Genomic DNA, 15,563 nt, shown 5'->3' with positions numbered 1-15,563 from the left:
TTGACAAGATGGTAACCTTAGGAAGCAGAAACAGAAAATGGCCAATTTCAAGATGTTATTCAAAGGAGGAAAATACAAAGAAAGGGAAATTCAAGGACATTATTCTAATTTAAAAACATCACAGTTTTTAATGCACCTTTGGCTCAAAGGATTAGGACGCCAGCCCCATATACCAGAGGTGGTGGGTTCAAACCCGGCCCTGGCCAAAAAAAAACTGCAAAAAAAAACAAAAACAAAAACAATTTTGCCTATATGTGTCTCTTTATTAACAATCATGTTTTAAGCTGATTTATAAACCAAAAAAAGTCACATGAACACCACAAAAGAAAAAAAAGCACTGTTGATTTTGTTACTCCCAGAGATTTCACTAAAATATCACTGAAATGGGCCAGCCAGGGTGGCTCCCACTTGTAATCCTAGCACTCTGGGAAGGCCCAGGAGGGTAGATTGCTTGAGCTCAGGAGTTCGAGACCAGCAGGAGAAAGAATGAGATCCCGTCTCGACTAAAAAATAGAAAAACTAGCCGGGAATTGTGGCAGGTGCCTGTAGTCCCAGCTACTAGAGAGGGTGGGGCAAGAGGATGGCTTGAGCCCAAGAGTTTGAGGTTGCTGTGACCTATGACACCATAGCTTCTAGCCTGGGGCAACAGAGTGAGACTCTATCTCAAATAAATAAAATCACTAAAATAAAATTCAATTTTAATACAAACAATTCAGCATTATGTGGACATGGTGGTCATTTTGGTGGATTTTTGGAATCCTTTTCCTTTCTTTCTTATTCAATCCCCTGTAGTACATGATATGCTCAAAGCAAAGGATAATCAAGAGAACGGAACTGAATTAAAGTGCTAATCAATACATATTACTACTTACTAGGGTAAGATTAAAGAAGGAAAAATTAATAAGGGAAGTGATAAACACTAACAGCTATGCTATTATTCTACCTGCAGATTTCATATTAATACATTACCTGTACATAAGGCAATGTTATTAAAGAATTACTACAAATAGATTCAATTCTTATAAATCTATTCTTATACTGAATAGCTTTTCCTTTTAGTTATTGAAATTAAACATCAGTTCTGCTTTACCAGCTTGTTCATTTTTATTTTCTAAAGATTAAGTCACCAGATACACCTACTTTGCCTGTCTCAAAATAGTCTGTTCTTTAAAATAATTTTTTCAAGAGTAAAGTATTGCTAATACCAGGTAATGGATTCGAGGTGGGGGAGAGGGTCTTGAAAACCCAGAATCTGGAGGTCATTTCGCCAGCCAACCTCTTAAGGCAACACACGGAGTATCCGCCAGTTGCTTTGATTTGTAGCATTCTGCCAGCTGTATCGTCACCTTTCTGAATGATCCTGCTTCAGTTTCTGTACAAAAAATACATCTCACCCTCTAAGACAGAGAAGGTGGAGAGAAAAACAAAATCATACCACAAATTCTAATAACTATTACAAAGAGTAGCGCAAAGCTCACCTTTGCAGCCCAACAAGTAAAGGTATTGCTTCTAATTTCTAAAAATATTTTTAAATAATTTTGAAGTGTTTAAAAAATCCAAAAATCATGTAAAAATTTTACATCTTATGATTCATAGGATGTAAGATGGTTTTTAGAATACTTTGTAATATATATAAACTAAAACATCGAATAGGAAACATGGGATCTCAATGACCAGGAAGATCCTTACAGTACTTGCCTGTGGTCCTTCTAATGTCTACCATGACCTGTATCCATGTGACTAAGCAGTGAACAGAACAATACAGCACCAAGTGCCTCCTTTTGTGCCAAGTACACACACAGGATTTTATTTAAACCTAATAACTGTGAGCTCCATTCTAGAGGTGAGAAAACTGAGGCTTAGAGATTAAGTGGCTTGCCATCTCTCAGGAAAGGAGCAGGAGATCCAAAATCTGAAAACCTACATTTGTCCTAACACAAGTTCAGTCTCCCCATTGTCCTAAATCAAAAAATAAAAAAATAAGGGCGGCGCCTGTGGCTCAGTGAGTAGGGCGCCGGCCCCATATACCGAGGGTAGCGGGTTCAAACCCAGCCCCAGCCAAACTGCAACCAAATAATAGCCAGGCGTTGTGGCGGGCGCCTGTAGTCCCAGCTGCTGGGGAGGCTGAGGCAAGAGAATCGCTTAAGCCCAGGAGCTAGAGGTTGCTGTGAGCTGTGTGAGGCCACGGCACCCTACCAAGGGCCATAAAGTGAGACTCTGTCTCTACAAAAAAAAAAAAAAAAAAGAAAGAAAATTGTAAGTACTCAGAACTAGATTTTCAGGCAAAATCACCAAAACTTATTCAAGCCATTATATCCCAGAAATCAAAACCTGGGGGTGGGGGGGTGGGGGGGGGAGAAGGACTGACAATCTCCTAAGATTTCTAAGCAATAAAGGAATTACATAGAGTTTATGGTGAAGTTGGGGCAGGTGACAAGGCAGGATTTCAGAAAACGTGAAGAAAGCTAAATAATGACTCCACTGGTTCCAAGAGTGTGGCGGGGGAGGTTTAACAAAAAGATCTATCAGCAGTGAGCAAGGATTTGGATGAAAGGGCAATTATAGTTGCTGCTATACAAGGCCAATTCACACTTGTTTCCACCATCTATGTGGAAACAGACTTAGGAAAATCTCTAGCAAACATTAAAACAAAAAGAAGTTTATACCTAATCCTGAATTAGCCACAAAATCCAATTAGCCTGAAAAATCACATTCCTCAAGCATTCTTCTTAACTGAAATTCTATTTGTATAACAATTTTTTTCAATATTCCATATAGTAAAATGATTCCTACTTTGTAAATACATGTATGTATGTATATGTACATAAAATTCATACTTTTTAATACAATAAATGTCTACATTAGCAGGCCATACAATTTTTAGAAATAAAGACTAAAAAGAAATAATTTTCAATTAGAAATAAAGGTTAAGTTTATAACAAATTCAAGAAGTGATTTTGTGAACCTATTATACTATAACACCCTGAAATGCTGGTTGATGACTTGTTCCATATATATGATTTTCCAAATTAATTTATGATTAGGCTTCAAACGCCAGAAATGAATTAGTTTATCACTGTCAATGAAGAAACCTTTCTACAGATATATCTGCCAAAATAAAAAGCTAGCATAGAATATAATTTAAATATTTCTAGATTAATAGTCATCATCATAAAAACATCATTGGCCAGGCACTCACACCAGTAATCACACTGCTTTGGGAGGTCTAAGTGGGAGGATCGCTTGAGGCAATATGAAATAAGATCATTTATGTAGCCCAATTAAAGAAAGCAAACTTATGATTTAAAAATTTCTTGAAAATAAATCTCCATGCCCAGGAAAGATTCACTAAAAACAACACTAAATTGTTTAAAGAATTACCACCAAATCTACATACTCTCTGTCACACATAAGAGGAGAGAACACTATCCCTTACTTTTTCCTTTTTTTTTTAATTGAGACACAGTTCTACCCTATGCCCATAATAGGAGAGAACACTACCCCATACTTTTTCCTTTTTTTTTTTTTTAATTGAGACACAGTTCTACCCTATGCCCTGAACAGAGTACAATGGCATCCTGCTGCCTCAGCCTCCAAAACGGCTAGGATTACAGGTGCTTGCTGTGGCGCCTGGCTGGGTTTTTCAATTGTTTTCATGAGTCAAGGCTCACATCTGTAATCCTAGCACTCTGGGAGGCTAAGGTGGGTGGACTGTCTGATATCACGAGTTTGAGACCAGCTTGAGCCAGAGCAAGACCTCATCTCTAAAAATAGCCAGGCATTGTGGCGGTCGCCTATAGTCTCAGCTACTTGGGAGGCTGAGGTAAGAGAATCGCTTAAGCCCAAGAATTTGAGATTGATGTGAGCTGTGATTCCCTGGCACTCTACCGAGGGAGACAAAGTGACACTCTGTCTCAAAAAAAAAAAAAAAAAAAAAAAAAAAAGAGTACCCAGGCACAGTGGCTCACGTCTAGCTTGGTGGGAGGCCAAGGTGAGTAGATCCCTTGAGCTCAAGAGTGTGAGATCTGCCTCTACTAAAAATAGAAAAACTAGCTGGAAATAGTGGTGCATGCCTACAAATCCCAGCTACTTGGGAGGCTGAGGCAAGAGGATTTTTCAAGCCCAAGAATTTGAGGTTGTTGTGAGCTATAAAGCCATGGCACTCTACCCAGGACAACAGAGTAAGACTCTGTCTCAAAAAAATAAAAAAAAATAACGAAACTAGATCATTTATTCAACCATGACCAAATGAGGTATTCCAGGAAACCTAGTTCATTGTTTGAAAATCAATCAATACAATCCCCTATATTTTAATAGGCTAAAAAAGAAAAATGACATCACATCAGTTGATGCAGAAAAAGCATTTGACAAAAATTCGACACTCACTCATAATGTTTTTTTTTAAAAAGTCTCTGAAAGAAACAATAATACACCTTCCTTAAATTAATGAAAATGATCTACAAAAAGCAAAAGTACTTAATAGTGAACCATGAAGACAGACACTGAGGTTCCTCCACACTCCGCATTCATGACCAGGTCAGACCACTGGGTAGAAACAGCACCTTTGCAGTCGATGTACTGAGGGGCCCTTCAAGAACAGGCTTCAAAAACGAAGAAAGAATCAGAAATTTGCCAAAGTGAGAGCTGGACTTTCCAAGTTATCTGACCTTAAATTAAAGATGCTGAAGCTATTCAGAAATTCTTCCTTGGTGGCTAAGAGGTGTAGACCCATTTTATAAGTACTGCTGTGTGGACAGCCATAGCAGTTACTGCAGGTATGACACCACCGCCAATAATATTCCAGCTGCTTCTGACTAACCTAACAATTAGAGAATTTTAAATGGTCAGGGCTTGGCTGAAGGTGGTGCGCAGTGAGAAAAAAAAAAAATGTTAACATAAAATCTCAGCTAAAATATTTTTTAAATTCGTAGCTCAGAAGTGGAGCAGCTTTGGAGGAATAAGGGCAAATGTGTTCATTATGGACTACACCGAAATCTACCAAAGTTAATGTTTACTTTATGTAGAGCCAGCTGTTTTATTTATTTTTCCGAGTGAAAAGTGTATTTTGACAGAGCTTTCTATTTTATAAATATACTATGAGTTACTATGAGAAATAAAAAAGAAATATACTATGAGTTACTATGAGAAATAAAAAAGACAGAAGCTGAATAAACTGAAAATCAATGATTTCTTGGACCCATCAGAGAACCAAAGTCAGGTGGCAAATCATGCCCTAGAATTTGGAGAAGCAAATCCAGACACACAGAACAAAAGTTGCTGAAGCTATAAAATGGGAAGAACACTTAAATGGTAATTCTGATAAATTGCCAGAGGGGAGTGACTTTCTAATTTAGAGGATTTTACTTTCCAAAACCCTACCAGCTTCTCACCATGAGCCAAGACTCACAGCTCTGATAGAGGGAAAAAAATAACCAGTGTGAAACAAGCCCAAATTGTTTTCAAAAACTTATTATGCTTTCCAAGATGTAAGACCTTACCAAAGCCATAGCCAATCTGGAAAAAGGGCATTTCCCAGACTCCCTCATCCCCCTCTATCTAGCCTTCCAGTCTTACCTGAGGGAAAAGGGAAGCTAAGAGACACTTGTGAATTTCAGAACTCAGCGACCACACTAAAGACTGAGATTTAATCGTAAGATTACAGAACACTATCTTGTCCCCACACTTTACCTCAACAGGACTTTAGTATACTAACAGTGGATTACCAGGTTAAAGAGTAGCACGCAGCAGGTTAGGAAGGAGGAGCTCTCAGAAAAGCCCCAAAACAACAGACACAAAAACACTGAATTTGACGAATTTAAGACATCTGATACCCACCACAACAGCGAACATTAAAGACATTCCACATTAACCTATTACCTCACACTAAAGGCATGTGTGGAATAAAATATTTCAGGTGTTGAAAAACAAATCGCCAACTAGATTTCTATACCCAAAGAAATTATACACCAAAATAAAGCAGAAATAAACACTTTCTTGAATAAAGAAAACCGAGGGAATTCAGTGCCACCAGGCCTTTCTTGCAAATGTTAATACTGTTAAGATGGTATTAGTTCCCAAATTGGTCTAAAGACATAAGCCAATCCCTATCAGAATCTCAGACGGTTTCTCTGCAGAAACTGACAACCTGATTTTGAAACTCACATGGAATTGCAATGGGTCCAGAATAGGCAAAACACTCATGAAAAAGAACAATAAAGTAGGAGAACGTAACACTGTGCGATTTAAAATGCACTCACTCAGTATATGTTAAGAGTAATCAGGAATCTAGTACATGTGCTTGGCACCCATATGACAGTGGTTACGGTGAAAGCCACATGCACCGAGGCTGGCAAGTTTGAACCCAGCCCAGGCCAGCTAAACAACAATGACAACTGCAACAAAAAAATAGCCGGGTGCCTCTAGTCCCAGCTACTTGGGAGGCTGAGGCAAGAGAATGGCTTAAGCCCAAGAGTTTGAGGTTGCTGTGAGCTATGATGCCACGGTATCCTACCCAGGGCGACAGCTTGAGAGACTGTCTCAAAAAAAGAATAGTAACAACAATAATCTAGTACATGTGTAAGGATAATAGATCAATGGAATAGAACTGAGAGTTCACAAATAAACCACTGTGTCTACAGTCAACTGATTTTCAGCAAGAGCATCAAGACCATTCAGTGAGGTTGAGTCTTTTCAAAAAATGATGCTGGGGCAACTGGACTGCCAAATACAAAAAAAAAAAGATGAAGAAGAAGTTGGGCCGTTACTTCATACCATACCATGAAAAGCAACTCAAACTGGATCAAAAACCTAAATGTAAGAGCTAAAATATAAAACTGTTAGGAGAAAGCATGAAGGGTAAGTCTTTATGACTTCAGATTTGAAAATGGATTCTCTGTAGCTCAAGCAGCTAAGGTGCCAGCCACATACACCAGAGCTGGCGGGTTTGAATCCAAACAACAATGACAGCTGCAACCAAAAAATAGCCAGGTGCTGTGGCAGTGCCTGTAGTCCCAGCTACTTGGGAGACTGAGTCAAGAGAATCGCTTAAGCCCAGGAGTTGGAGGTTGCTGTGAGCTGTAACGCCACGGCACTCTACCCAGGGCAACAGCTTGAGGCTCTGTCTCCAAAAAAAAAAAAAAAGAAAGAAAATGGATCCTCAGATACGATACCAAAAGCACAAGCAACAAACAAAAAGTAAATTGGAACTCATCAAAATTAAAAGCTTTTGTAAGTAAAAGGATACTATCAAGCCAGACCTGGGGGCACACATTTATAATCCCAGCTACTCAGGAGGCTGAGCTGGGAGAGTTGCTGAGCCCAAGAGTTCAAGGCTACAGCATGCCATGACTACACCTGTGAATAGCCACTGCATTCCAGACTGGGCAACTTGGCAAGACTTGTTTTTAAAAGAAAAAGGGGAAATGAGGATTATCAAAAAAGTGGAAAGATGGATAGGCACCCATAGCACATCGGTTACAGCTCGGGCCACATACACCGAGGCTGGCAGGTTTGAACCCAGCCCAGGCCTGCTAAACAACTACAACTACAACAACAACAAAAAATAGCCAGGCATTGTGGTAGGTACCTGTAGTCCCAGCTACTTGGGAGGCTGAGGCAAGAGAATCGCTTAAGCCCCAGAGTTTGAGGTTGCTGTGAGCTGTGACACCACAGCACTCTACCCGAGGGCAACATAGTGAGACTCTGTCTCAAAAAGAAAAGAAAAGAAAAGAAAAGACAACTACTGCACAGGAAATGAAAGAAAATATTTGCAAATCATATATGTGATAAGGGACCTCTATCTAAACTGTACAAAAAGGGCTGGGCAAGGTGAATCATGCCTATAATCCTAGTACTCTGGGAGGCTGAGGCAGGTAGACTGCCTGAGCTCACATGTTTGAGACCAGCTTGAGCCAGAGCTAGACCTTGTCTCTAAAAATAGCCGAGCACAGTGGTGGGTGCTTGTAGTCCCAGCTATTCAGGAGGCTGAAGCAAGAGAATCACTTGAGCCCAGGAGTTTGAGGTTGCTCTGAGCTATGATGCCATAACACTCTACTAAGGGCAACAAAGACTTGTCTGAAAAAATACACTGTACAAAGAACCCTTACAGCTCAATAATAAAAAGACAAATAATTTAACTTTAAAAATGGGCCAAAAATTTGAATAAACATTTTCTCCAAGGAACATACATAAACAGCCAATAAACATGTGAAAGATGTTCAAAATTATTATCATTAGGCAAATGCAAATCCAAGCTACAATCCGATTACTTCATACCCACTGGGATAACTATACTGGAAACGTCAGATAATAACAAGCATTGATGAGGAGGTGGAGAAACTGGAACCCTCATACACTGATGCTGGGAATGTAAAACAGTACAGCTACCATGGAAAACAGTCTGACAGTTCTTTAAACAGTTAAACGTAAATTACCTCATGACCCAGCAATTCTACCCCTAGGTATCATATCTACATGAGACAAATAAAAACATACATCCATACAGAAATTTGTACACAAATGTTTGTAACAGGATTATTAATTCTAGGCAAAGGTAGAAACAACCAATTTGCTCAAAAGGTGACAGATGGATAAACAATACAATATTATTCCACCAAATTAAATAATAAAGTACTGATACAAACACATGCTACAACCTGGATGAACCTCGAAAATATTAGGCTACGTGAAAGAAGCCAGTCACAAAAGACCACATGTAATTCCACTCAAATAAAAGGTCCAGAAAAGGAAAATGTGGAGACAGAGAAAAGATTAATGGTTGCTAGGGGCTGGGAAACATACAGGGGTAGGGTGGTGACTGCTAACGGGTACAGAAAACTGTAAAACTCTAATGAAGCAATCAAAAGCAGTCTAAACAATGCACAGTCCCCTGGTCTATGGATCAGAAGACTCAATAGTGTTAAGATGTCCATTCTTCCCAACTTGACCTATAGATTCAACCGAATTCCAATCAAAATCCCAACAAACTAGTAGATACGAACAAACTGCAGTTAACTTTATATGGAAAGGCAAAAGACCTACAATTGCCAACAAAATCCTGAAGTAGAGCAAAGTATATATATGAGATATATACGATCTAATTTCAACACTTACTCTAAAGCTACATTAATCTAGACAGCCTGTAGTTCAGCGACTGGGGCGCCAAGCCATATACACCAGAGCTGGTGGGTTCGAATCCAGCCGGGGCCCGCCAAACAACAATGACAATGGCAACCAAAAAAATAAAATAAAAATAAAAAATAGCCAGGAGTTGTGGCAGATGCCTGTAGTCCCAGCTACTTGAGAGGCTAAGGCAAGAGAATCACTTAAGCCTGAGAGTTTGAGGTCGCTGTGAGCTGTGACGCCACAGCACCCTACCCAGGGCGACAGCTTGAGACACTGTTTCAAAAATCATCATCATCATCATCATCATCATCATCATCATCTAGACAGCATGGTATTATCAAAAATATGAACAAAGGAACAGAATAAAGAGCCCAGAAATGTACCCACACAAATATAGTCAACTGATTTCTGACAAAGGAACAAAGGCAATTTAAGGGAGAAAGAATTGTTTTTCAATAAATGGGGTGGAATAATTAAATGACAATATGCAAAAAAAAAGAAATTGAACCTAGACAAAGACCTCTTACAACTTTTACAAAAATTAACTCAAAATGAATCACAGACCTACATTTAAGATGCAAAACTGGGTGGTGCCTGTGGCTCAGTGAGTAGGGCACCGGCCCCATATACCGAGGGTGGCGGGTTCAAACCCTAGCCCGGGCTGAACTACAACCAAAAAATAGCCGGGCGTTGTGGCGGGCGCCTGTAGTCCCAGCTGCTCGGGAGGCTGAGGCAGGAGAATCACTGAAGTCCAAGAGCTAGAGGTTGCTGTGAGTCCTGTGACATCACGGCACTCTACTGAAGGCAGTAAAGTGAGACTCTGTCTCTATTAAAAAAAAAAAAAAAAAAAAAAAAAAGATGCAAAACGGAAAATTATAGAACTAAAACACAGAAAACATAGGCGATCTAGGGTTTGGCAATGAGTTTTAAGATACAAAAGTAAAAAGATGGCCAGGCGTAATGGCTCACTCCCTGTAATCCTAGCACTCTGGGAGGCCAAGATGGACAGATCACTTGAGCTCAGGAGTTCAAGACCAGCCTGAGCAAGAGAGAGACCTCATCTCTAAAAATAAAAAAAAAATTAAAAAAAACAATAGCTGGGAATTGTGGTGGGTGCCTATGGTCCCAGCTACTTAAGAGGCTGAGTCAAGATAATCACTTGAGCACACGAGTCTGATGTTGCTGTGAGCTGTGATGCGATAGCACTCTACCAAGGGCAACAAATTGAGACTCTGTCTCAAAAAAACAAAAAAGTACAAACATGATCTGTGGGGGAAATAATTAAACTTTGGACTTCAATAAAATTAAAAACTTCTGCTTTACAAAAGACACTGTTAAAAGCATAAAAAGCTAAGCTGTGGACTGGGAGGAAATGTTTGCAAACTATGTATCTGACAAATGACTATAAGTAAACTATATAAAGAACTCTCAAAACTCAACAGCAAAATAACAAGCCAATTAGAAAATGGGCAAAATACAGGATGAAACATTTCAATGTAGAGGATATAACGATGACAAACACAGGAAAAGATGTTTGGCATCATTAGCCTTTAGGGAAATGCAAATTAAAATCAAAATGAGGCATGGATCACTCTGCACCTAGCAGATGGCTGAACAGTGATGACACCGCATGCGATGAGCAGGCAGAGAAGAATGATCACTCATACACTGCTGGCAGGATGCAAAATGGTACAGTCATGCTCTGCACAATGCTTCAGCAATTTCCTAGGAAATTAAACTTTTATGACCAGCATTTTATTTGTAGACATTCATTCCAAATAAATGAAAAGTTATGTTCATACAAAAACCTGTACAGAAATGTTGATGGCAGCTTTGTTAGCCCCAAACCGGAAACAAAGATGTCCTTCAAAGGAAGAATGTAAATAAACTATGGTACATCCACACCATACAATACTCCTCAGCAACAAAAAGAACTACAGCTAGATACCCATGCAACCTAAATCAATCTACAGAGAATTATGCTGAATGAAGAAGCCAAACTCCAAAGGTATGATTCCTTTTACATAACATTCTTGAAATGACAAAATGAGGGACTATAAAGTGGCAACATGAAGCATCCTTGTGATGACGGAAATGTTCAGAATATTGACTGTACCAATGTCAAAATCCTGACTGTGATATTACAGTGTAGTATTACAAGACATTACCACCTGCAAAGCTAGGTAACTGAACAGAGGGTACAGGAGATCACTCCATATCATTTCCTAAAACTGCATATGAATCTAGAATCACCTTGAAATGAAAAGTTTAATTAAAGAAAGCTGATCAACAGTGATATAACTCGGAAAAATTAAAATCTCCTAGCAGGGAATACGGACTGCGAAGAAGGTTGAGGTTGGTTACAGAGTGTCTATACGTAAATAAAAATTCATCAAGCCACACACTGATGATTAGTAAAATTCCCACACTTGATTATATGGTATGCCTCAATAAAAAAGTTATTTAAACTGTCATTTGCAAAATCCTCAAAGAAAGTGTGGGGAAAACACTGGAAGCTATAGGCCTGGGAAGGACTTTATGAGGAAGACTTCTGCACCAATTGTGCAACAACCAAAATTAAACTGTCATTTGATGATTTATCTTGTTGACTGTGATAATGATATTTATTTTGTATAGTTTATTTACTTATTTATTTAGAGACAAATTCTCACTCCATGCCCTTGGTAGAGTTGCCATGGCATCATAGCTCACAGCAACCTCGAATTCTGGGCTTGAGCAATCCTCTTGCCTCAGCTTCCCAAGTACCTGGGACTACAGGTGCCTGCCACCAAGCTCAGCTAGTTTTGCTATTTTTAATAGAGACGAGGGTCTCGCTCTTGGTCAGGCTGGTCAAACTGCCAAGCTCAAGAGATCTACCCGCCTTCGCCTCCTTGAGTTCTAGAATCACAGATGTGAACCACCACGCCAAGCCGCATAATTTTTTTAATTGCTTGTAAGTTTATCAACAGTGAAACCATAAATACCTTTCACCAGATGCAGTTTGGGTGGTACAGTGAAGCCAGATGCCATACAGAAAAGGTCACACAGTGAGTGGCAAGTGAGAAAATGCACAGAGACGAACAAACTCTTTACAGAAGATGCCAAAGAAAAGGGCAATAAAGTGATACTCAGAAGGGAAGGGAGGACTGAAGAAGAGTTTTACTAAGACGGGAAGAACAAGCAAATTTAAAAGCTGATGGGAAGACCTGACATCAAATCCCAAAGCCGTATGAGCACGATACCACGATCTTTATCTAAAAGCTGATGGGAAAGACCTGACATCAAATCCAAAGCCGTATGAGCACGATACCACGATCTTTATCATGAGCTTGCATCGTACCAGGTGGAAAAGACAACTGCTGACACAGATGTACTCACAGGTGTGACAGTAGAAGTAACAATAATAGAAATAACAATAACAGCGGCTGCTGTATTTTATGGAAAATTTATGAGAAGCTAGCCAGCCCTCAAGGTAGCCTTAAAACTCCTCAAATCCTGTTAGTCACACCCCTGTGTAGTCTCAGCTCACACAGAAGACGGCACAAAAGACAGGGCAGCTGCTGCCATGTTCTCCCTCTGCTGCTCCATCTGGGGAAAGCTGGACACAACACTCAAGCAGCCAGAAGAGGCCCGACTGACTGCCGTGTGAGCGAGACTTCAGAAGCAGCTCCTGCAGCCCCAGCCTCCACAGGACTATAACCTCAGGAGAGACCTCAAGCCTCCAGAACCACCCAGCAAAGCTGCTTGTGATTTACTAACCCACAGAACCTGAGACAGTGAAGTGTTCACTGTCTTAAGCCACTGAATTTAAGGGTGACTTATTAAGCAGCAAGATACTTACTACATTAACACATGTTTCAACAACCTGTGGCCCTCATTTTAAGATGCAGAAACCGAAAGGCCCAGGGTTTAAATAATTTTCCCTAACTATCACACAGCAGGCAAGTGACAGGGAACCAGATTCAAATCTAGATCCAGCATTCTGACTACCGTGCACTTTATGCTCCCCGAAGCTTCCATCCATGTCTTTAATTTTTGCTACAAAATAGAAGGCAAGTTTATCTCATAAGAGCAGGAGAAAGCTAGTGAATCTGAGAACTGAAAAAAATGGAAAAGATCTGACACAGTTGCCATGGAGAGTCAGCCAGAGAAAGGGCTGGCTGGAGAAATCTAATAGGATTTACAAACAGCGGTAAGGCCAGAGGAGAGGACAGGAGCCATGAACCTCCAGTGTGGTGAACTTAATCTAGGATGAAGAGAACGCAGGCGTGCTCACGTACATAAACACACAATGTAATCTGAGGTGCGAAACAGTGGTGATGGCGGACAGAAAAAAAAACATACGTCTTTCCAAGGTCCATTATTTCCCTAAGGAGCATGCATAGAACAATTCCAGGCAACACTATGTATTCTAAGTCACAGTATCACATGAAGACCGAAGAAAAGCCTCCTAAGACACAGAATGGTAACTGGTGCTACTTCAATGTAGCTGCCTTGATCTCAAACACCACAACATTTTCTAGAGAATTTTTCCTACTTCCATTCTAAAATGATGCAAGAAAAATTACAACTGACAAAAAGAATCAGACCACACACCTAAAAGCAATATCAAAACAATTCATAGATTTAACTTGCATAATCCTACAACACAGCTTTAGGCCAAAAATGTATTACATTTATTTCAATTCTATTCAAGTTTCCATTTCTCATACGTGCTTTTATAATGACTTTGCTTTGAAAAATAAATTGGCAATCTCCAAAGAAAGTTACATTAAAAAAAAAAAGTAAACCAAAGGGACACAAAACTTTTTTAGGTTAATAGTGCAATCAAGTGTGGATACTCAGACTAAAGTATATGAATGAAGGTAAAGATTTGCAAGCTCTATATTTTTTTCTGATTCAATGTTAATAAACAGGTTTAAAAGCACAAAAGTTAGCAATTAATATGCCAGTGACATCTCTCTACATATAACTAATACAACCTAAAGACTTCTTGGAAACAATTCAAAATGAATACATCTAGAGAACAGTAAAGCCTTTCCTAGTACAGAAAGTATCATCACTGTTGTGCCTTCCGCATAATCACTAGCAAAAACTTTTCCACATTTAAATTATGCCCAGTCCTACAATGAATGCTACAAGAAGAATTATGAAAACCATAAAGTAACCCTTTATGAACCCCACAAGTTATTTTTACCTATATTCTAGTTCTGTAAGTCAGAATAGAACCTTAATATTCTGAAAATATAAAGCAAAATAAACAAGTCTTAACTCTCATAAAGGTTATAATTAAAGAAAAATCTATAACTAGTATTTTTATTCAGGGGGTACAAGTGTTTCATCACTCTATTTTTAATAATCTTACCCTTATCTGTTCAGTGGAGCTGCTGCTAAGTTCATCACCAGATTCGGAATCTTGATGAATTCTTTCTGAGCCTTCTCCTGCCGAATCACAAGACTGCTCCTGAGAGAAGCTGGTTTTCTCTATGTCCAAGAACTCTGGGCCAGGAAAATGACCAAATAAGCGTGTCCTATTCTGGCTGGAAACTTTCGGAGAATGTGAGTCATTGTTAAACTTTCCATTATTATGGGTCAGGTCCAGGCTTAGGGTGAGAGTCTGACCTGGATTATAATTGGGTCCAAAATTCTGATTGGCATCACGAATAAGACCTGTTCCTTGAACAGACAATGATGGCTTTCCAAAACTCGAAAGCTCAGGCAACTTGTTCACATTTTCTGTTGACCTCTGAAGATGCAGACTCTGCATCACTTTCACAGAGTTACTTGGCAGTCCCACGGCCTGCTTAGCAGGTGGCATGAGGGCCTTGCGAGCCACCTCCTTCACGTACTGGGCTGGCACGTAAAACGCTTTGGAATTCTCATCTGGCTTCACTTGCCACCAGTCATCATTGGTCTTTTTCACCAGGATGTACCGCTCCCCCTGTTTAATCACAATCTTTCTGTCCTTTGCTTCATATTCATAATCATATTCCACTTCAATGTACACCTGTCCTGGAACAATCTTCCCACTTCTGTCAGCCATTTTTATTCGTAACATTCACCTCTTGAAAAGGATGGTATGCCACATTATGGCTTCGTGGCTTGCTGGGTTAATATAGCTATTTTATTTAAGTGGAGGAAGAGAATGAAGAAAAAAGTTAACACAATCTAGATTTTACATCTGCTTACAAACATCACATACTGCAGGCCATTTAAAGGGTATTACTTCCAATCTCAAACTCCAGAAAGCAAATGTGTCAAATGCCATACATACTACCCTACAGAAAAACCCTTTTTGTTCAGTCATTTATGAGCAAAACTAAAACCGGTGAAGGGGACATTAAATATACTAACCATCCAGACACAAAACTACTAACATAAGAGTTGAGAAGAACTTTCCTTTCTTTCAGGACTACCTTAAACCTCCTTCCCCTTCTTGG

At 39.5% G+C, this 15,563-nt stretch overlaps 1 protein-coding gene across 6 annotated transcripts in view; it reads right to left on the bottom strand.

The window, feature by feature from the left end:
• Positions 1-15,563, bottom strand: part of ARHGAP12 (Rho GTPase activating protein 12) — a 123,923-nt gene that overhangs the window by 81,548 nt on the left and 26,812 nt on the right. For all 6 annotated transcript variants that reach the window (XM_053572081.1, XM_053572084.1, XM_053572085.1 and 3 more), the window contains exon 3: positions 14,489-15,242. In XM_053572081.1, coding sequence (XP_053428056.1) covers positions 14,489-15,181 — 693 coding nt within the window. In that variant the 5' untranslated portion in view covers positions 15,182-15,242. The remainder of the gene's footprint in view (positions 1-14,488; positions 15,243-15,563) is intronic.

This window comes from Nycticebus coucang, chromosome 20 (genome assembly GCF_027406575.1).
Source record: "Nycticebus coucang isolate mNycCou1 chromosome 20, mNycCou1.pri, whole genome shotgun sequence".
In the NCBI taxonomy this organism is placed as follows: domain Eukaryota; kingdom Metazoa; phylum Chordata; class Mammalia; order Primates; family Lorisidae; genus Nycticebus; species Nycticebus coucang.
This window is presented reverse-complemented; position numbering and strand designations above follow the sequence as displayed.